Source organism: Helianthus annuus, chromosome 2 (assembly GCF_002127325.2).
Source record: "Helianthus annuus cultivar XRQ/B chromosome 2, HanXRQr2.0-SUNRISE, whole genome shotgun sequence".
Classification (NCBI taxonomy): Eukaryota; Viridiplantae; Streptophyta; class Magnoliopsida; order Asterales; family Asteraceae; genus Helianthus; species Helianthus annuus.
Window position 1 is genome coordinate 154613619 of NC_035434.2, and position 23075 is coordinate 154636693.

General features: G+C 34.8%; 1 protein-coding gene and 2 long non-coding RNA genes across 19 annotated transcripts; 1 reads left to right on the forward strand and 2 right to left on the reverse strand.

Annotated features, from left to right (window-relative positions):
• Positions 1-2136: 2136 nt before the first annotated feature.
• Positions 2137-10322, reverse strand: LOC110924451. 17 transcript variants are annotated; one of them, XR_004882966.1, is made up of 14 exons: positions 10021-10318; positions 9822-9894; positions 9697-9738; positions 9591-9608; positions 9271-9347; positions 8617-8862; positions 8475-8531; positions 8251-8299; positions 7976-8086; positions 7417-7462; positions 6106-6180; positions 5787-5847; positions 3512-3577; positions 2137-2703 (listed from the first exon to the last, which is right to left on the reverse strand). It is a non-coding gene; the product is annotated as an uncharacterized LOC110924451 (long non-coding RNA). The 17 variants fall into 17 exon arrangements; XR_004882964.1 differs by lacking the exon at positions 7417-7462 and having other exon boundaries at positions 8617-8699; positions 8803-8862; positions 10021-10317; XR_004882971.1 differs by lacking the exon at positions 7417-7462 and having other exon boundaries at positions 2137-2392; positions 2550-2698; positions 10021-10317.
• Positions 10323-10604: 282 nt separating this feature from the next.
• On the reverse strand, positions 10605-14037 carry LOC110924445 (ATP-dependent DNA helicase PIF1-like). The gene is made up of 2 exons (XM_035984892.1): positions 13824-14037; positions 10605-11213 (listed from the first exon to the last, which is right to left on the reverse strand). The coding sequence occupies exons 1-2, from the start codon at positions 13897-13899 to the stop codon at positions 10747-10749; spliced, it is 543 nt and encodes a 180-aa protein (XP_035840785.1). The 5' UTR covers positions 13900-14037; the 3' UTR covers positions 10605-10746.
• Positions 14038-19870: 5833 nt separating this feature from the next.
• On the forward strand, positions 19871-22635 carry LOC110906858. The gene is made up of 3 exons (XR_002573893.2): positions 19871-20235; positions 20608-21118; positions 21408-22635. It is a non-coding gene; the product is annotated as an uncharacterized LOC110906858 (long non-coding RNA).
• Positions 22636-23075: the final 440 nt, after the last annotated feature.

The following is a 23075-nucleotide window of genomic DNA, read 5'->3' on the forward strand; positions in this document are numbered from 1 at the left end:
CGTAAAACAATATCCATAACTGCGATTCAAGTTGCGATGCGATAGAGATGTGACAGCGTTAAATAGAATAGCGTGTAATTACGTTTATTGCATTGTTACTTCACATAATACAACTAAAATAGCGTAAACTAAAGTATCAATTATCGAGGTTCGAAAGTACAAGTAATAATTAAGTAAAGAATGACAGATCTGTTTAGCAATCTTTTCTTCCTTTGACTTTGACTTGTACTTTGTCTTCAAAAAGTCGGGTTGTTACAATATACCTTTTATAGATGTTCTAACCCAAATGCCAAAATATTCAAAATATATGATAGATTTCTTGTCTAAGAAGAAACGTTTAGAATAAATACATCATGTAGACTTAGGGGAGGAATGCTCAGCGGTCCTGCTGAACAAAATGCCAAAAAAAACAACACGACCCAGGTAGCTTCACTATTTTATGTGACAAGCAAAGTGCCATATTTCTCACGCAAAACCCTGTATCACATAAATGAGCTAAACACATTGATCTCGACTACCACTTTTACATGAACTCGTCGCATCAGGGATGTTGGCTACTAAATTTTTTCTAACCAAGCTTCAAGTGGCTGACATATTTACCAATAGTCTTCCAGGTCCCTAGTTCATAAACTTTCATCAGATACTTCGCGTTGGTCCTCCACCGTTACGCTTGAAGGAGGATATTAGATGACAATATTTAATATTTGTTGTAGTTATTCACAATTACTTTATTCTTTAGGCCCTTTATTGTAATATGTATGTGTATATATTGTACCAATCTTACCAATAGAAAGTCACTCACATTCCTAAACTAATTGTGGAATTACATGTGATATAAAATAATATATATGAGTTAATACTAGTTAACATATGAGGTACAAAATCAATGAAATTAAAATCTTTGTACCCTTATCTTTTATTTATATAATTTTGTTGAAGTTCTATTTATAAATAGACACACTTTCGTGTCGTGTAATCGGTAAGACAACTTATGTTGATCAAAGACGATTCTTGCCTTGCAAGCATAAGTTGAGGGAAAATCTATTTTTTGATGACAAAAAAGAGACAAGTGATCATCCTAGATGATTGAGTAATGAACAAATATTAGAACAACTAAAAAGTTTCTCTAAATGTGTTACGTGGAAACATCCTGCTAGTGGGAAAAGTAAGCGTTGTGTGTTCGAGAGAATCTGAATAAAAAAGAGTGTCTTCTTTGAGCTGGATTATTGGTCTTCTCTAAAACTAAAACACAATCTTAATGTTGTGTACATGGAGAAAAATGTTTGTATAAGCTTGTTGGGTACTTTGTTGATGAATGTAAAACCAAAAGACGCATACAAAGTAAGACAAGACCTAACGTTTGCATATTCTTACGATACTTGTATAGTCAATGGTGTTGGATTTGTGGTACACAGTCGTGATGTCCAACGCACTACCCAGAATAGAGGTGTTGTTTCAATAGGAGAAGATGGTACTCAATTATGTGGTTAACTAGAGGAAACCAAAAGGTTGAACTATATAGATGGTTACTCGGTTGTACTGCATCATTGTAAATGGTTCAAAACATCGGGTAAGGGACTGTTAATTAAGAAACACAATGTTGTATTTAATGTCATTTTAGTCTCTGTGGTTTGTGTCATTTTACCAGTTTAGTCCAAAGGTTTCATTTTTCACCTGTGGGTTCAAAAAGGTTTCACCATTGCAATTGCAATTTTAGTCCACTGGGTTAATTTCATCTATTTTTTCTATTAATGAGAATGCCAATTCGATCATTTTATATGGCCGAATTGCCCTTCTAGTTAACAGAATTACATATAAAATGACCGAATTGGCCTTCTCATTAATAGAAAAAATGGATGAAGTTAACCCAGTGGACTAAAATGGCAACGGTGAAACCTTTTTGGACCCACAGGTGAAAAATGAAACCTTTGAACTAAACTGCCAAAATGACCCAAACCACAGGGACTAAATTTATTTACATAAATTTGTATTTTATGTGTATTCTATGTTGTATACAATATTGTAGTTAGCTAAATTTCCTACGAATAATGAAAGTTTCATTATTACATATATACTATACTAGGTTATCATCCGAGTAGACACCCGGGTTGGAAAATTTAAATTACATTAATCAAAAATTTCAACACACACTGATTGATTTCTATTTAAAATTAAAATCAAACCATACCTACGAGTTAAATATTGCATCAAGAGTAACACTGACTTGGCTTCAGCGCATATTGTGTTGTAAACTTCTTTTAATATGACCAAAGTGCCATGTTACATAAACTTAGTGACAAAGTGGAAATATAATTTAAAGATAGTCAAGTCCATTTGAAGATGCATATCCTTCGAATTGTCAAAACATTTCCCTTAGTAAATCGAGACCCCGCTACAAAAAGAACCAATAAAATTATAAGTGTTAAAAATATTAAATAAACACCGGTGTGGATACTATGCGGTACCAATGGTTGATCCGATAGAGAGAGACTCAACAGGACATAACTTTACTTTAAGAGACACTCATTTATTCCATACGAAATTATTACCACCGTAAGAAAAATAAAGCCCCTTCACGTGTCTCCTATCCGCACCGAGAATTGACCCGAAGCGTCCAGCAACCATTTTTACTTATCCTAGCCCATGCCGAAGGAGTAATTTCTGATATCTTCCGATAGCCTTTTCAATTCAGCTACTTCTGAGCTGGGGCCATTGAAAAGTCAAGCAAACCACCCCATTTAAACTAATCTAATTAAACCTCAAGGATAATAGCAAATCATTACTTTCATCAATAAGGTCGTTCCTCACTCTATGATCTAAATGGACACTTAAAATAATAAAATTTGTAAGTGTTCAGTACATGAAATTTTCCTTTTTAAACATTATACACACACACACATATATATATATATATATATATATATATATATATATATATATAGAAAAAGTATATCGTACATTACGGCTTAGCGTACTTCACGTACAACAACGTGCGTGATTTTAAAATGAACGTGCGTAATTACCCGTCGTACGTGAAGTACGTTAAGCCGTGATGTACGTTAACCTTCCTCTATATACACACACATATAAAACTTGGATTTTAATAGTCAAAAGATGCATAATAATCTATAGTAACAATTTAAGCAATGACACTCCTAAATTCTACTGTGGTTGCCAATGCAATCTCACTTTAATAGAAAAGAAACTTCGTCTACCTTAAATATGTGACTAATTGGTATAGACTTTTACTATTGTGTGATGTTGCTTTTTGACCAGTTAAGCAACTCAACCATTTGGGTCGGCTCTGTTTATTAGACTGCCATAGCCAACAATCGACAATAAATAAACAATACCTACTTGTTTTTCGGTTTCATGTCATTTCAAGGCAACCATTATAAGTTTTTTTTTTTATTTTTAAATGAATTTTATAAAAAAAAACAACAAAAGATATAAACCTTGAATATAGATCGGATCATTGTTTAAGATATACCGATATAAATCAAGACTTTACCTACTCATGAGCAAATTAAGCTAACGTTGTTGCATGAGCTACGTCTTGAAACGATGCATTGTTTACCTAATCCAATAAAAAAAGAGACTCAAGTAGTTAACCAGGGTCCCATTTTCCATATCCAATAAAAAAAGAGACTCAAGTAGTTAACTAGGGTCCCATCTCTGATACTTTTTTCTTTAAATATCTAATAGCATGTACCATTAAAATGGAAAAAACAATTAAACAACATTAATTTGTAGACACATTATACATAAGGGTGTACGGGGCGTTCTCGGGGAAGGGTTGCGGTGACCCTTGTCCCCGATCGGGAACACCGCCGCCATCAAAGCGGGGACCCGAATCGGGGGGGTCGATCGGCGTGGACTTGCCGCTTGCTTTGGCACGCTTTTCGGAATAAGACCGTTGTCAAACGGTCACTTTTATAAAAAAAAAAATTCAACATTTTTAAACAATATATATCTAACCCACCTAAATCAATTTTTTTACCACACTCACCACTCTCAAACTCACACCAAAACTCTCAAACTCAAATCTTTCAAATACAAAATGGATTCCAAACTTCTGTTTCTTTCTACCCTACCCGACTTTCCCGACGATGGAGATGCATCGTCAAGCGATACTAGCTTAATTTTCTTCCAAAATCTCATCCAACAAGCGGAGCTACTAGACACGGCATCGTCTAGTAAAAAAAATTTTGTCCGTCGAGATCGTGAGGGGGGGCATGAGACACTCATGACCGATTATTTTGATGAAAATCCAAAATTTAATGACGATACTTTTCGTCACAGATTTCATATGTCCAAGTCTTTGTTCCTAAAAATTGTTAGTGACGTGGAAGCGTATGACGAGTGGTTTAAAGAAGGCTTAGACGGGAGAATGAAGAAAAGTTTTACACCGTTGCAAAAGGTTACTTCGGCAATTAAACAACTTGCAACTGGTAACCCACCAGACGAGGGGGCGAGTATTTAAATATGTCTGAAAGGACCTCTCGTGAGTGCCTTGAATATTTCTGCGAGACGGTCTGTAAAAGGTATGGCGGTGAATTCCTATGTAGACCAACGAGCCACGACGTCGCGCTATTGTATCAGGCTCATGAGGAGAGGCATCACCTACCTGGTATGTTGGGTAGTCTGGATTGTACACACTTCGTCTGGAGAATGTGCCCCACAGAATTGCGTGGACAATACATGAGAGGCGATCATCAATACCCGACGGTTATGTTAGAAGCGATGGCGTCTCAAGATTTGTGGATTTGGCATGCTTTTTGTGGCCCGGCGGGTTCACAAAACGACATCAACGTGCTGCAACAATCTCCATTATTTCTTGCTCAACGAAACGGAACGGCACCAAATTGTCCATTTCAAGTGAACAACCACTTATTCAAACGCGGGTATTATCTTACTGATGGGATCTACCCTACCTGGTCCGTGTTTGTGAAGTCTTTTCCATATCCACACGACCCGAATGAAAAAAAGTTCAAGAGGCAACACGAGGCCGCAAGAAAAGATGTGGAACGGGCGTTTGGTGTGTTAAAGTCGAAGTGGGGAATACTAAATCGTCCAATGCGTCCGAAAACGGTGAGAAAGATAAGGTCCATCGTGTATACGTGCCTTATTTTACACAACATGATTATAAAAGACGACGGAAGGGCGATAGCACCGGTACATATTCAAGATCCTCCAGTCGAACCCGTCTTCGATGATACAACTTATACGGAGCTCATTGACGAAGACACGCATTGGAGACTAAAACACGATCTCGTTGAGCATCTCGGAAGTTTAGATCTGCCTCACCTTGAAGTTGATTCGGGCGACGAGTAGTTTGTTTTTATATTTTTCTAGTTTGAATGTATTTTTTTTCTAGTTTGAATGTTTTTTTTTCTAGTTTGAATGTTTTTTTTTTAATTTAATGAAATGTCTTTTATTTAATTTTTATTTTTATTAATATTTTTTTAATTTGTAAACATGCATAATTTTACAAAAAAAAAAAAAAACCCAACTCCCCTAAGAGGGGAGTGCCGCCATCAAAATGGGGTGTTAGGGGAGTTTAAGAGGGGAGTTGACGTGGCACTGATTGATTGGTTGGGCGTAAGAGAGGGAACTCACCTCTTAGGTGAGCACCCCTTACACCCTAAAATGAGACAAATCAAGCACTACCTTATCATTAATTGCTATGCATCCCTTGCCTAATCTGCTAACCCAACAATAACAAATGTAAACAAATTGTTCGTATATACATGAATAACTAATGAGATTATGAGGTTTAGTTTTACCTTATCAAGATTATCAAAGGAATTAACACGAGAGCCACGACGGTTTGAACGTCTCACCAACCTGGACAAATCAAGATTGGAACAAAAAGAAAAATATTAGCAATTGATCGTATGTTAAGTAAGAGAGAAAGTAAGCACTCATTTTATCAAAATTTGTAACCACCAATGGTTTCTATAAAAAATTAATGAATGAAAAAAGACTCACCAACTAAAAAAGCAATTAATACCTGATAAAATTGTCTTAAACACACTACAAATTGCATGATTAAACAAAAGCAATCAACATACAAAGAAAAACATTATTAATGATTATACATACCTGGAGACGGGTTGGTGCAATTAAAACTGGTAGTCTCAATCACAAGAGCAAACACACAAATTATGGCGATGAAATCTGGTATTATCGATCACAAAAAGAACATTCAGACCTCAAGATGAATTACTTCGAGTTCGCCCCGTCGAGGCTTTTAAGCAGGTGCATTTATGAAATTATCAATCTATCATAGAAAATTCATTTTGAAATTACTTCGAATTTGCCCCGTCGAGTTTGAGAAAATTTACATATTCTGATTATAAGAAGATTCATTTCGCAATGTATCATAGACATTTTTAACGAAATTATTACCAATTGAGTAAATTGCTAAAATAGTCCCTAACGTTTGTTCACATTTGCTAGATCCATCCAAAAAAAGATTTTTTCTCATATGAACCACTGAGGTTTCAAAAAAGTTGCTAAATCCATCCAAACTTCAGGGACGATTTTAGCAATTTAATAAAACAAACTTTTTTTGGATGGATTTAGCAAATGTGAACAAACGTCAGGGACGATTTTAGCAATTTAATAAAACAAACTTTTTTTGGATGGATTTAGCAAATGTGAACAAACGTCAGGGACGATTTTAGCAATTTTCTCATATGAACCACCGAGGTTTCAAAAAAGTTGCTAAATCCATCCAAACTTCAGGGACGATTTTAGCAATTTAATAAAACAAAACTTTCTGTAGTAGTTGCACCCTCCACACCCGAGTTTTCTATTACAGTGCATTTACTCCAGAGAGTTTTCGGCTCTTGTGGAGGGTGCAACTACTCGCATATGGCAGTAGGCTGGAAATTTTGTCGGGGAGCGCCAAACCAAACTCTGATGCGAAGCGTGAGCCCGGTTAAGACAACATAGTCTTGGCCAGAGTGGGGTGGAGGGCCTGCAAAAGCAGGTGCGAATCTATCGTCTGTTGTAGAAATTCGTCGTTCAAAGAAAAAAAAAACTAGTAGATTTTATGTTAAATAAGAAATTTAATAAAAAGATGAAAATAAATAGATTTTATGTTAATTAAGAGATATAATAAAAAGATGAAAATAAAAAAAAATAGAGTAAATTGCTAAAATCGTCCTTTACGTTTGTTCACATTTGCTAAATCCATCCAAAAAAAGTTTGTTTTATTAAATTGCTAAAATCGTCCTTAAAGTTTGGATGAATTTAGCAACTTTTTTGAAACCTTAGTGGTTCATATGAGAAAAAATCTTTTTTTGGATGGATCTAGCAAATGTGAACAAACGTTAGGGACTATTTTAGCAATTTACTCACTCTTACCAATTCTACAAATGATATTTATACGATGGAAAGCTAACTTACTCGTGGCCATCATAAGAGCAGCTAATGAAAATTTCCTTAAAGAGAACTATTAGAGAAGTTTGTAAAAATAAGGACAGTATCAAAAGTAAAAGACATTGCAACCTAAATACATGGCAATACAAGCCAACAATGATTTTTAGCTTCATAATCTAATGTGTTGTTTAATGGAAAATAATAATAATAGATATGATTGGGTTAAAAATGAATTTCATTCCAAATCCATCTAGTTTACAAAATACTTAAAATGAACAACAAAGTTTGCTACTAAATTCTACACTTGAAACTAAAATACACAGACTATAAAGTATCCAACACAAATTCAAACTAAAAGGTCATAACAATTATAACAATTATAAAAGTTGTTATCAACAAATCCCCAATTCATATGAAAATACAAATATACAAACTAATTTTTTGAGTAATCTTATCTTAATTACCAGTTTTGACCCATCACATGAAAGAAACATTTTTCCACCTCTAGATCTTACATTAGCATCCCATCTATTGCAAGTGAATAAAAAGAAAAAAACTACAAAAGTTAACAGTTACATAAGTTTACCTCATCTAGTAGAAGATCAAATATCATCTGAAACGACAGAGGTTTCCGATGTACCACTATTGGCCTTCATGTTTTGAAATCCGCCTTCTACCATATACCATTGCTCACTACCTAAACCAAAGACTCGAAGTGATCACAAGGCACATCAAATTCTGCATAACCCAAGCTAGATTTACAGCTCTACAAACCTTTTGATTCCGAACCAAAATCAAAACTTTTAATCGAGAAATTAACATAGATGTCGATAATAAGTGACTAAAGTGATTCATTCTTACCTGTACTTTAGCCATTTCAATTCCATAGCTCGCCTCTGACATCCAATACCTAGTTGTGAGAAAAACACCAAACCAATAAGCAAAATAACAAATCACTATGAAAACTTCTGAGAAGAGGATAATTGAATTTATAAAAAAAAAACCAAATTGAGAAGATAGTTGAAAAGACGGTTAATACGAGTATATATAAATGATTATGCTTTATGATCGGAATGGTTGCACACCTTGAATGACTTCTGGAATTAGAAAGGGATTTGCTAACCGATCCGGAGCGTGTACCTCTGCAAAATAAGTAATGTAGATACAAAAAATCAATAAAGAAACAACACAAATAATTCCTAAAAGAAGCATGTAAAGGACTCAGACCCTTAAAAAGCTTTAGTAATGATAAAAAAAGGGACCGAGTTGGTGACATAGAACGATCAGCTGGACGCGGAGATTGAGATATTCTGTAAAAAGGATTAAATCATGAAAACAAATATTCTGACGGTGGTAATTTTCGATTCCAGCAGTAGTGAAATCAAAAAGAAAATTGGGGGTATCTTCAAATACGTTCATCTTCCCAGCCCTTCATGCTCCTCTTCATCACCTTCTTTCAGACTAAAATTGAATCTGCATATGCAAAACAAACACATAGAAAGTTAAAACAGCCAAGATAATATCAAATGGTTCGAATTAATATTGTACGCTTTGTATTAGTTTCTATTTGGATTAAAGTATATTTCCATGTACTTTCAAGAATTGGGTACACAAGTGGAGAGTTTTATTGTTGGATAATGGATAGTCAATTGTGTTTAACAGTATTTTTTTTCTAATTTTTGGTTCACAAGTTTTTTTCCGTTTTCAATTGTTCATATATCTATTATGGGTAAAAAATCAGATCTATGTTAGAGTTTTATCAATAAAAATTTCATGTACTTTATTTATATGTGTTTAACTTTGATTGAAAGACGTAGACAAGTTCAATATGTATGAATATTTTTATAATATAATTTTATTTTTTTATATTTTTTGTCGTACCTTTGCCGTACCCGTATCTTGAATTTTTGAGTTTTGCCGTTCCCTGTACTCGTATCGTCCCCGTACTCATTTCCATGCTACATAGCATCATGGTACAACGATTGTCAGGATGTGTGGAATCCAACATAACTAACAACATTAGATGATCATCAGCAGTAGAGACCAACAACAATATCTTTTCTTATAACAATTTTGAAGGATACGATCACTTTTCTGAAACAAAAGATTTAAAATTCAATTCCATGAACAACATTAACCACCACTTGATCCTATAACCAATTTAAATCTATCACAAATTGTTATAGAAGAAGAGAACTAACCTGATCGGCAGAACCAACCTGCAAACAGAACAAACGAAGTAGCAGAATCAATAAACCGATTCAAACAAACAACAAATAAAACATATATCATTACGGATAGACTTACAGATGCATGTATCGTATCAAATTAAATGTTATCTTCAATCATCTGATCTCAATCAATCAAAACACAACAAATCAACTCAGTTTCACACCTAATAATAAAACTAAAAACCAGAAAACATCACTTACATCCTCCGATGAACAAATTAGGGTATCGGTAGTAAAAAATTGCAAATAAAACAGTTCTCGATGATCAAACAGCCTGAAAATGGAACAAACGAAGTAGCAGAATCAATTAATCGAATCGGATTGACAATGGATGAGAGAGGGACTGGCTCAGGGAGAGGGGGGGAAGCAGGATCGGCTAAGGCTTAGAGAGGTGTGATACCATGAAAGAGTATAATCGGCTGCCCTTTCTCATTCATTATCACAGTAGTTGATGAAGTTTTCTAAACCAACAAAATCGAGCAGTTGATGAAGTTGTGAATCTAGGGTTTCAGAGCTTGGAGAGGCGAATGAAGAAATCATTTGATTAAGGTATAATCAGAGTGAAGAAGAATCATTTGATTAGTGTTTATCCGCCGTCGTAAAATCCGCTTCAAGCATCCTCCACTTCAGACATGGCTGCGCTAGGGTTTTGAGAGGGAAGATAGAGAGAAGAGTTATGTAGTGTTCTTGAATGAAAAGAAAATTTTAGAAACAATAGATACACGGGTCAAAATCCGGATCCCGTGTATACCCATATGAAGAAAAAAAGACCCGAAATTTTGGAGCCAAAACCAATTTCTAGAATGCCTGAGGTAATGCCACATCATTTTCCAAGCCCTCATATCATGACACATCAGCCCTTATTTATCATGTTTATTATATATAATAGACTAGGTTATCACCCACGACTGCTTCGCGGGTAGTTTAATTTAATTAGTTAAAAAACTTGTATTTTTATTAAAATGTAACATATTATTTCATTAAATTTTAAGACAAAAATGTTGAAATAAATAAAAAACACAAGAATATAAGAACTTGTTGAACAAATACAAAATAAACCAACAGGTAACATTAATATAACAGGACAAAAGTTAAAAGTCAACGAAAAGAAAGAAAAAATTATATATCATAAGTTGCCAAAAATCTCTTTGTAAACGACGTTGGCAGTTTGATTTGTTGGTTTTCCTTCATCGTCGAATATTAAAATCTTCACACCATCTCTCGTCTTAACTCTTGATAGCGCAACATACAGTTGACCGTGCGTGAAAACAGGATCTTTTAGATATAGACCAACTCTAGATAATGACTGTCCTTGACTTTTGTTAATGGTCATGGCAAAGCATACGGATAACGGGAATTGTCTGCGTTGAAATTGAAGAGGGATTTTTTTGTCTGAAGGTATCATGTTAATCCTCGGAATAAAAACCCTTGATCCAATATTTCCGCCGGATATTACTTCAGCTTCGATTACTCGTTTACCAAGAAAAGTAATCTGAAGTCTAGTTCCATTACATAAGCCGTTTTGTTGATCGATATTTCTGAGAAGCATTACCGGAACTCCAACTTTTAGTACTAATCTGTGATTAGGTAAACCTGAAATCTTAAGAGCATTGAGATTTTCCGTAGAGTATAAACTTTCTTGAAACGGATCAAGCATTTGCTCGGTTTGGCAAATACTGTCAGAACTCAAATACTCCTTCTCTTCACCGGGAAATAACGCTAGCAACCGGTCGTTAATGTCGTGAACTACTTCATTTTTAGGTGCTAGGATTGCTCGTTCTGAAAAAAAACCGGGATTCTTAAACTGTTCCATTAGCGAAGGACATGGTTGTAAAACAAGGTTTCCAAGGCCGAGTACTCCCCGAGTAGTCGCTACAAGGTAGGCTGCCGAGGCGACTTTCTCTAACTCCGCCTAATTACTCGGAATCGATCAAACGCGGTCAAACTCGGCTAAAATCAGATCTAGTTGGTCAATTCGGGCCGAGTTTGACTTAAAAAACTAATAAAACATAATTTATATGACTATCATATTAAATAATGAGTATCATTTTCACGTGTTTTGCTATAAATATTAGTAAATTTATGTTATTAGACGTATATTTAATTTCCAAAAACTAATTTCTTTATAATTTTACATGTCCGAGTACTCCCCGAGTACTCTCCGCCTATGCCGAGTACTCTCAACTCCCCGGTCGACCGACTAGGGAGCGCCTAGCGACTTTTGCAACCATGGCGAAGGATATACAAAGTCAATTAAACTTTGAATCGGATCAGATACATCATTGATTAACAAATCTTCAGGTATCTCTATAAGGGCGTCACCATCGTTATCACCACCAACTTTTCCTTCACCAATATCAAGTAGCCATTTGGCGAATTTTTCAATTGATTCCATATTCGAAGTTTGAGCTCCGACAGTCAGTCGCATGTTTTTAGTCAACTTTAACAATTTGCACTTTGACCATATATATGATGAGCTCAAGGATGCATTCACAATTTCCTGTCTACTTCCATTAGGAATAACTGGAAGAATCTGTCTAAAGTCACCACCAAAAACGATAACTTTACCTCCGAATGGAACTTCCGAACGTATACTTGTACCACCTGAAAAAACATCTGTCATTGACCTATCTAAAGCCTCAAAGGCATGTTTGTGGACCATTGGTGCCTCGTCCCAAATAATCAACTTTGCCTCCTTAATTAAGTTCGCAATATCACTTTTTGGCTTAATATGACACATTGAATCCTCTGTTAGATTAATGGGTATATGAAACCTTGAGTGTGCGGTCCTACCGCGAGAAAGAAGTAAGGAAGCAATACCACTTGAAGCGACGTTTATTACAATTTCACCTTTAGAACGAACGGCTGAATAATAAGAAAAAAAGTTGTTCCAGCTGATACTATGAGAAAGAATTTCAGTTTCACTACCACTCAAATCCAAAAAAGGTGTTCGAGTTCTAAATTGGTAATTAAACGCATGATGTCTGTCTCCATTGCTATTTACCGTTCACAATTGGTAGTTCGAGGTTAATATGGAATGGGTATTTCTTATATGTATATAAAGTAGTGTACAAACATGCTAGAACATCCATTTGTGTTCTAATCTATGCTGTCAAAGGCGCATAGGCCTCACGTGGAGCATAGGCGCAAGGCGCTTAAAAAGCGAGGGCTTTTTTAAGCCAAGCACTGAGGCACCTGGTATAAAAATGCCATTTTTAGGGGTTTTTAGACATTTTTTAGGCTTGTTTAGGCTGTTTCAGGTTGATTCGACGCTTTAGGGCTAGTGTAGGCTGTTTAAGACCTGCTCGAAACGATTTTTGGCCGGAATTTGGCCTGAAAAGGCATCTTAGTACCTGAAAAGGCATCTTAATATTTAAAAATAAGAAATGTTAACTGAATGAGCGCCTCGCTACGCTATCCACTATAGCGCTCGCTATGAGCCCTATTAACATCCATGATCTCGATAATCAAGTTAAAAAAATTTAACTTCTTACAAGATTCTCCAAATCTTAAATATTATTACCCTAAAAACTCATAACGACTTTTATCCAAACACTCAAAAACTGATCATTACCAGTTCAGGGTGTGTTTGGGTTAGCTTATTTAAGTTGAAAAGGACTTTTTGTTAAAATCTTTGTTCAAGTGATAACCACACATGTAAAATCTTTGATCGTTAATTTTGTAAAAAAAAAAAAAACTTAGCTGATAAAATACCACTTACAGCATAAGCTACCTACGCGTATGGTCTTTGTTCAATATTTAGGAAAACATACAGACTAAACGTTATTCATCTAAAGAGTTATATAATAATTATGTGAAATGGTTTAACAACAGCATTTGCAAAATCATGGATGGCTTTCAACCTCTTTTAGGCATGTGCTAGTATTAAAAGTTATTCAACCAGATGAGTTATATAATAATTCTGAAATTTAGATGATAAATATTGTCGATGATTGGGTTAAATATTATTGGAGGCAACAGGGGTATAATGGTAAAATATACCCCAAAAGTCCTTTTTCTTCTTGAGAAGTTATAAATCCTAACTTCTCAGAATTGCTTATTTCCTATTTCCTATACAAGTTATAATTATAATTTATTATAAAAGGACTTATTCATTTGCCAAACACCCTCTCAGTATGCATTATTCAAAACTCAAATCAAAGAAAAAGTAAAAATCAAACAAACAAAGTAAACATAACATACCAATATCGTACAGTTTTGCAGCGCGAGCAACGCGTAGTGGCAGGACTAAAGCAATTAGCACACTCGTGAAAACCATTCATGACCTTCGATACCGATACAACAGGTACATCAACAGCAGCAAGCATGGCCTCAGCCATAAACTGTAATCAATCAATATTTTAACTTAGAGATGATCCGAAACAAACTGTAATGACAACTAAATCAACCGAATCAGTTCGAAATCAATCAAAAATTCGTCTGAATCAATCACAATTTTAACCAGATATTATCCGTTCAAAAATTAATCGCCGTCCAATAAAAGAAAACCATATTTTATAATCAAAAGTTTAATACGTCATCCTTTTTTTAAAGTATTGGGTTCTTATTCAAAAACCTACCACACACTATATCCGTTCAAAACCTTAATTGTTCACGAACCGGAAAACAATCGGAAACATGTATTAAAGAATTCGGTTCTTATTTACCTAGATACAATCGGAAACATGTATTAAAGCTTAAAATAGGAAAAACTTAAAATCGGAAAAAACTTAATAAACCCTAATATCAACAATTCACGAATCGAAGCTAATCTATCGGATCTTCAATCACCGTTAATGATAAGATTAAACTGCCTGGCGAAGGCGGATCTTGAAAAGAACGAATGAATGAATGGAAGGGGAATCATAGAGGAGGAAGCGTATTAGTCGGCGGAAAATGAAAGTGTATTAGTGTAACTGGTGATAAGAAAAGATATATATGGATCCGATTAAATAATCCAAATACACATGGATAACCCATATGCTCCGAAAACTTAACCCATCACTTTTCCCGCCAAAAACACAATTAGTAGTGCCCTAATGAAGGGACACGTGTCCCATATTTTTTTTATTTATTAAATATAGTAGATTTAATAAAAAATGAACCTAGTTACTATTGCTCACTCCTTATGTCAACTTGATGAAGAACATCTTGAAGAAGATGATGAATTTATCTTAGGGGCTCTTTGTTTACCTCTTACAGGTTCAGACCTCTTACTGGTTCAACACTTAATGATTCAGACTGTTTGTTTCACGAGCAGATATCTGAATGGTTCAGACATTTGTCTCTGAATGGTTAAGCATTTTACAGAGTTTGAATGGTTAAGCCCTCTAATCTGAATTGGTCTGACATTTGCCTCTGAACGGTTAAGCATTATACAGTCTCTTAATGGTTCAGACCTCTTACTGGTTCAACACTTAATGGTTCAGACCTCTTACTGGTTCAGCACTTAACCATTCAGATGTTGCCAAACAGCCCCTTAGTTTCGTTTTATTTAGTTGAATACATTGAAAATAATATAACTAAAAGAATATACTGACTTGTTACGGTTATTTATATTAGAATCGAACTTTATTTGTTTTAAATCTGTAGTTTGATGATTGTGGATTTTATAGTTTTATATTTTGGATTCGAATAACGAAAGTTTCGTTTGATAAACAAGGGTAAGGATCAAATAGAAAGTTTATTTTGGCTAGGAAGGATAGGAAGCAATAGGATTATGACATGTGGCAAAATTTAAAATAAAGAGGAAGGGTATTTTAGTCAATCACATCCTTTCTTCTTCCTTCTTCTCCCCAGTAACTTCAAAACCCACCATTTTCAAAACCCACCATCTTCAACCATTTCTTCACTTTCTATCTTAATAATCACTACATTATAGTGCGATTTTCATCACCAATCAATGATTCAAACACCCGATCAACGTGTTCTTCAGCTTTTTTGAAGAAACCGAGTTGAATTTCATATAAAATCTCGTTTTTTCCCTGTGATTTCACTCGATTCGTTCGATTCGATCGCTGATAAGTGTTTCTAACATTCAAATTTCGTCAATCGGTGAAGAAATCTGAAGAAATCGACTTCGATCTATGTAAGATTTTTTTGAATTGCATTTTTACGATCTGGGTTTTGGAATTGAGTCATTGCGTTTTACGATCTTGGCGGGGGTCCGGGGGCAGCACCCCTGGTAGCAGGATCCAAGGGGTGGCAGCCCCTGGCGGGGTCGAGCTGCCAGGTCAGCTCGGAATTTTTTTTAATTAAATTGCTTTAATAAAAATGCATCAGAAAATTTAATTTTCCAGATATTGCCTCATTTCGAAGACAGTAATTCGTAGACAGTTTTTGATTTGCTACTCTCTGGTTCAGACAAATTCACAGACATGTCAGCTTGTGTCCATTGCGTTTTAGAAATAAGAGAGTTTTACGTGTTTTCTGCCCATTGCGTTTTAGAAAAAAACACATTTTTGAAGTGTTTTTAGGTCATTGCGTTTTAGGTAAACACATTTTTATTTGTTTTCAGTCCATTGCGTTTTAGAAAATACACTTTCTTTTGTGTTTTTAGGCCATTGCGTTTTAGAAATAAGACATTTTTATGTGTTTTTTGGCTATTGCGTTTTAGATAAACACATTTTTGAAGTGTTTTTAGTTATTGTGTTTTGGTAAAACACATTTTTAAGCTTTTTCAGTCCATTGCGTTTTAGAAAAAAGACATTTTTAAGTGTTTTCTGTTCATTGCGTTTTAGAAATAAGACATTTCTTTGTGTTTTTTGTGCATTGCGTTTTAGGTAAAACACATTTTTTTATGTGTTTTCAGTCCATTGCGTTTTAGAAGGTACACTTTCCGAAGTGTTTTTAAGCTATTGCGTTTTACAAATAAGACATTTCTTTGTGTTTTCTTGCTATTGCGTTTTACAAATAAGATATTTCTTTGTGTTTTTGGTGCATTGCGTTTTAGAAAAATTTCATTTTTTAGGTTTTTTTCCATTGCGTTTTACGCAACTGGGTTTAAGAAATTTTTTTTTCGAAAATATAGCAATAGTATACTTGTTTTAAAGATAAAAAACGCTCGTTTTTTGCAATTTTTATAAAAAAACAATGTCGTATGAAAGAGTTATTAACGTTTAAAAAATGGGGGGAATTGAAGGAGAGAGAAATTATTGACTAAGATTGACTAGAATGCCCCTAAACAAAGTCACACGCCTCTTTTCTTCCCTTCAATTTTCCTCATTTAATCTTAGCCCTTGATTAAATAGATGGATGGCCAAGATTACTTTTTAGCTAAATAAACTTCCTATTATATCCTAACCCTGATAAACAAATAATATAGATTTTTTGGTCTTATATGTGACACCTTAAAGGATTATTAAAAATCTATAGGGATTAAATTTGGTGTCTGTAGATAACAACTTTAAATATTGTTAAAAACTTATATGACGAAATTCGCTACAATGTTTAATTTTCTTTTTAGAGTAAATTACGTTTTTGGCCCCTGTGGTTATATCACTTTTACTTTATTAGCCTAAAATAAGAATTTTTAACATATCTGCCCTCATGGTTTCTATAACTAACCATTTTTAGGGACCTCCTATGCAGACCATAGGTTCATCATACAATTGATATAAATCATTGGATTTTTTTAATTCACATTCATGTTCCAATAAAGAAAGGAGACATTTTTAAATTAGAAGTGATTAAGTGAACGCAAACAAGATTACTCTAAAACAAACATATGAACATGTGACATTGCATAATGACATGGGGAAGTTTCATATTAGCACTTTCCTAGAAAATGGTTTGATAAAACTAACTTTAATTTGTGACTTGATACCTTTAACCCATGCTGCCAATTGGCACTAAAAGGCATTATATAAGAAATTCCTTGAATCTGCCTAAATTATTAATATGGCACATGCAAAAATATAAATTTAATTTAATTTTTAATATGATAACATTAGCTTCTGCATGAAAAAGTTTAATTTACATGACCGTATCGTATATTAAGTGGGGTAATATTAACTCGTACTTTCAAAATTGGTGTGAGTGAGCATATACTCAGAATCAATATAAGTTTGCATATGTGGTTCATATGATAATCATATCGATTACAATTTAGAATCATGTGATATTTACAATTTTAGAATCAATATAAATCATGTGATATTTATATACGGTAAAAGATCTAGAGGGTAGAGGCGACTAGTTTTTTTTTTTTTTTTTTTTTAATCTGTTTTGGTTTTCAACAATTTTTGCTTGGTTTTTGAAAGTTATATATGATTTGGATGTATTTAAAGAGACAAAGGAAGAGATAACACCCGATATATATACTACACGGAAGGATATTAACAAATTCATCTTACGTTCGCTCTTTAGCCTTTCACCAAGAATTATTCTTCACTGTCTTCTCTCTAAAACGCGGTAGAGATTATTGTTAAAACATCCCATGAAGATCGTCGTGATCACGCCGCTTTAACACCCCCCTAAGATAGCGGTGGTAACCACAACTTCTCTCTAATGAAGTTGTGACAACTCGGATTTCCAATGCTTTTTCACTGCGTACCAGTTACTCTCACGTTCGATTTACGTTGCAACAATGCGTTCGTTATGTGAATTTAATAAATGTGTCTAACGTGAGTTAATATATTTAGTGTGTTGTTTGTAATTGGTTCGTTAAATGTTAAGTGTTTGGCGAGTTGCACGTTTGCTACACGGGCCGAATACCTTCTTTCACCACTTGACTATCCTCGGCCCAGCCCCTTGAGCCCGAAGCGGAGCCCGAAAGCTAGGCCGGCTCACCAAACTAGGCGCATACACATATGATGTTGCGTGGTTTTCATATTTCGCAAGACACACACAACCAACCCTAGTCCCCTCAAGTCTCGACGGCAGCTTTGATCTCCCTTGAAGCTCTGTTTGGATCGCAGCCTCTCTAGCATCTTCACACGCTCTTCACCCTCTTTCGGTTAGTCATGGTTTTATTTGCTATATGTGGCTGTGTTGTAGTTGTTGGTATCATGTGTGATTTAATGATGATGAGATTAGTGTGCATGTTTTGATAAACCTGAGTTGATGTTAGGAGCCACGTGTTGTACCTGTATTATATAATAATCAGGGTTTTGATAGTGGTTAATAGGGTAAACCGATGACATGAAACTAAAAACGAGTATTCAATGTGTTAATCGATAACCTAGGACCTGATGCATGCTAGAGTTGTGATTTGCAATGGTATTGAAGCCTATAAACTGTTATATGGAACTCGGATATGGATGTTAGTCATGAGTTAGTTGGATGATTGCTACGATAATAATCACATGAATATGGTGAGTATTAAGAGCTGTTTAGTCGTTGACTGTGTCACTGTGATGATTTGAGCCGAATGAATGGCTAATAGTAACTTGGTAATCGGTAACTAATGAAAACACAAATCCGTGTTGCTAATTGGTAACTAAGAATGTTACGGGTGTAAGGTTTTGTTAGAATTTGTGTGCTTATGTGATGTACGATGTGGACAATCTTTACAAAGATTTGGTTGCTTGATCAAGGTGTATTGTTGTTCGTAACTAGTCATAGTGTCGATGAGTTAGGATTGTGTGATGATGAATGATTGTGGTAATCATGGTAATAACTAAATTGGTCAAACATGAATAAGGATCATGAAACTGTTAAAGCATGATTAAGGGTTGGGGATTAGTTATGTAACTGATTGATATAGATTGGTTATGAGATCCAATAAAATCGGCCCACTTAAATCATATTCTTACTTGGACTTGTTAGGTAGTTGGGCCACACATTGAACCGAAACACACCAGGCCCGACCGCACCATCACTCTTGGGTCGGGAGGCAATAATGGGCGCCGCACATGTCGTTGGGCTGTGTGGTGCTAATGGGCTGAGTACAGGTGATCAGCCGCCACTCGTATAATGGGTCGGAGATCACTAGCCCACAATAGAATTGATGTAATATTCAGAAATTCACAAATATAATATATTTAATAAATCATGTTTAATTGTCTTTAATCTAAATTAATTTGTTTGATGAAGTAAATATATGTCTAATTAAATGGTTTATGGAGATGTGCATTATTTTGATATCCTAATTGTTTTGAAATTTGAGAAGTGTGTTACGTCAATAGAAAATAATAATAATAATAATAATAATAGTAAAAATAATATATAACTTATGAATATTTAAGTTAAACTATATTTGTATTTCTAACATCTATAATACTATAAAAAGGAGAAGTGATGTACAAATTTGTAATTTTACATCGTATACAACTTTTAAAGCAGCATGTACAAGAGATTGCAACACATTTGAGAGGGGTAGAATTGGAAATAAACCAATATTTTAAGACAGTCTAAGGGTAAGATGGTAAATTTATCTATACAATTTTAATGTTAGTTCCACCTTTACCCTTTTGTCTCTTCAGCATCACAAAACCTATTCAATGTCTTTAAATTTAATGGCTTTAAGAACCCTCGATTCACCTTCTGACTACCCCATTAACTGAAGAGAGAGTGAGAGTTATAAAAAGTGAGAAAGATGTAGACAATAGAGAGAGAAGGGAGGTTGGAGGGCGACGACATGAAGGCGTAGGATCGTGATTCCGATCATACTCCGGTAAGTGTTTGTGGTCCAGTTTTAATTGAGAAATTCAATGAGGAGATTGGAGTGACGGGATTGAAGGGTGAGGTTTTTGTCGGTGCCTCAATGGTTTTCGTGTAAACATGACCCAAACCCAACTCAAATGTACACGCACCCCCTCAACCTCTCCTCCTGTTCTCTCCTCATTCTCTCTCTCTCTAACCGTTTCTAAATTTAGTCGAATTTACCGTTTATCCACTGTCAAACTGCAGGTACGATTTTTCTGTTTCAGTTTTCTCTTCGGTCTATTACTGGTTTGCTGCTGATTTGTTTAGATTTTGATCGTATAACACTTAGTTTTGTTTCTGTTTTGGCTGATTGTTGAAATTTACGTGTTTGTCTTGTTAGGCACGAGAATCGGCGAGGAGAGGAATCTATTTGACGGTGGTGGTTCGATTAGGCACCAGAAGGTCGACGGTTTTAGGTTCTAGCGACACATGTATGAATAGGGTTCAGCGTTGGTTGACACGACGATGGCTATGGATTCCTGCAATATGTGCCTCATTCTAGCCGTAATACTTGAATTTTGTAAATATGTGCCTCAATAATCAAAGGACTTGGTATAAGTGAATGTGATAATTGTTTGAATTATGAGCCATACAATTATTACCTGGTGGTTCCATCGTCGTGGTACATCTTCCTTTTCCTATTAGTTCTAATGAAGAAATTAGTTCTTAGGTGTGAGCCCTTTTTCTTAATCATATATGGGTTGTATATAATTTGTTTCTTCTCGAGTTGAGTTTTAGTTTTACCACAACCCTCTTCTATAAGGGGTAGACAATGGTGGTTTACAGATTAGGGCACAAGATTGTGAGCTCCCGTTCCAAATAGCTGCTTATCAATCGAGGGTTTCCCATGGGTAAATTTTTACTTCATATGTATAATTATTGTATACAAATATTGATTTTGCTATCACTAGCAACAATTTTTATATAAGATTATATGTTAGAATTTAGATACTCTTGGTACATTTGTCCCGTTGTGTCGTATCTATAAGCACAGTTCTGTTGATTAGAGTAGTGAGATTCACAAACTAAAGGCTCAGAAAGAGGTAGAGGGAAAGAAAATTAAAGTCAGATATACCTTTGGGGTCTTTTTATAATTTTTAAAACACACAATTCATGAAAATAAATTTTCTTATGTAACAGATCTTTCCGATGAAGTTGTACACCCGAGGGTGCCATTAATTGATTGCTTAGCTAGCTTTTCTCATCCAGAGGAGGTTCAAGGTTTCTATAGCACTGCGTTAAAAGCTAGGACAACTGCTATCAAGTAATCTTATTTGTTTTCTGCTATATTTTGAGTGTTCCTTGCCAATATAAATACTTCTTAATTCTGAATCTGAGAGCATTTTGGCTGAGTGTTGTGGATGCCTTGCTGCAATTTTATTATCAATTAGCGAATATTATGACATGGCGGACTGGTGGTTATTGGCAGGGAGTTGTTGCCTGCATTACTAACACTTACAAAAGCTCTAGCTCTGCAAGTTGCAGAACAAGCATTAAGTGCTTTAGCGACCCTTTTATTGGATAAAGAAGTTCTGGGAAGGAATGCTTGTGAATTTTGTCATCTTCACTCGATTGTCTCATGATCTACTTGAGGTTGTTTTACTTTAATTCATTAGTTTAGTTATGGGTGAATTTACTTTACCTGCAGCTTATTAGAAAACTGTATGTACATAAGGCTATTTTAGCTATGAAAATGGAGTGTTCCAACTTCATTCATCATGTTTGTTGGATGATGGCGATAGACTTCTCAAGTTCTTGACCAGGTATCATGGCACTTCGTTTTGTTGATTGAGCCCTACTAATCCTACGCCACCCCCAAACTCAACAATCGCTTGATGAGAAACTGAATATAAGGGCTTTCAAACAATGAAAACCAGGAGAAAGCGATTATATAGATATTGTATTTCTATTCCAATGAAGATTTACATATGTTTATAATTTGAAATTTAATGTTGTTTTATCCTTTTGTTATGTGACCCGACCCGATTCGACCCAACTCAAATCGGACCAAAATGTTTTTTCGTATTTAGAATAAACAACTAACTCTTAAAATTTCCGCCCCCTTGAAATTTTTGTTTGGGTCCGCCACTGTCAAGAGTTTGAAACAAGCAGTGGAGATTTCCAAGGTAGTAATTTAATCTATTTTATAACTACAATCTTTGTCTTAATCAAGTTATGTTCTCATTTTTGTTACAGTTGCTGGAGTTTCTCATAGATGGTGGCCAAGAACTCGAGACGTCCTATGCAGGTTTGAACATTATAGTGGCAAAGCTGGAATGGTGGTTTGGTTGGTTAGTTTATAAAGTGGCTGATTTTATAAAAAGGATAACATTTTAAAACAAGGAATCAAATTTCATCATTGTTTGATTATTGTGAAATTTTGTCCTCTTGTTATGCATTAAGTAAGTAACCATTAAGTTTCATAACAATGGAACAATAAGAAATTTGAGTCTGTTTTGTAGTTAAATAATAAAAGTGACTTAATTGACTTAGTAAGTAAACTAGATTAATGACACATTCCATAAAAAATAGTTTTCTTAATTATTTTTTTCCAGTATTAAAGTATGAATAAATATACATTTTAGGAATATATTAATCCTAAATCTTTTCTTCATCATTTGTAGGAATACATAGTGCAACTCACCTGATGGTTGCGAGCTTCGCTCACGTGCAAGGATTTTTTTTTCTTCTCAAAACTGTTATACATGTCATAATTCCAGTAATACAATAGAGCTTTGAATATTTACTACTTAGGAGGTATACCTTAAAAGTCAATTTTGAGAATCCCTTTGACGTGTTTCCTATTTA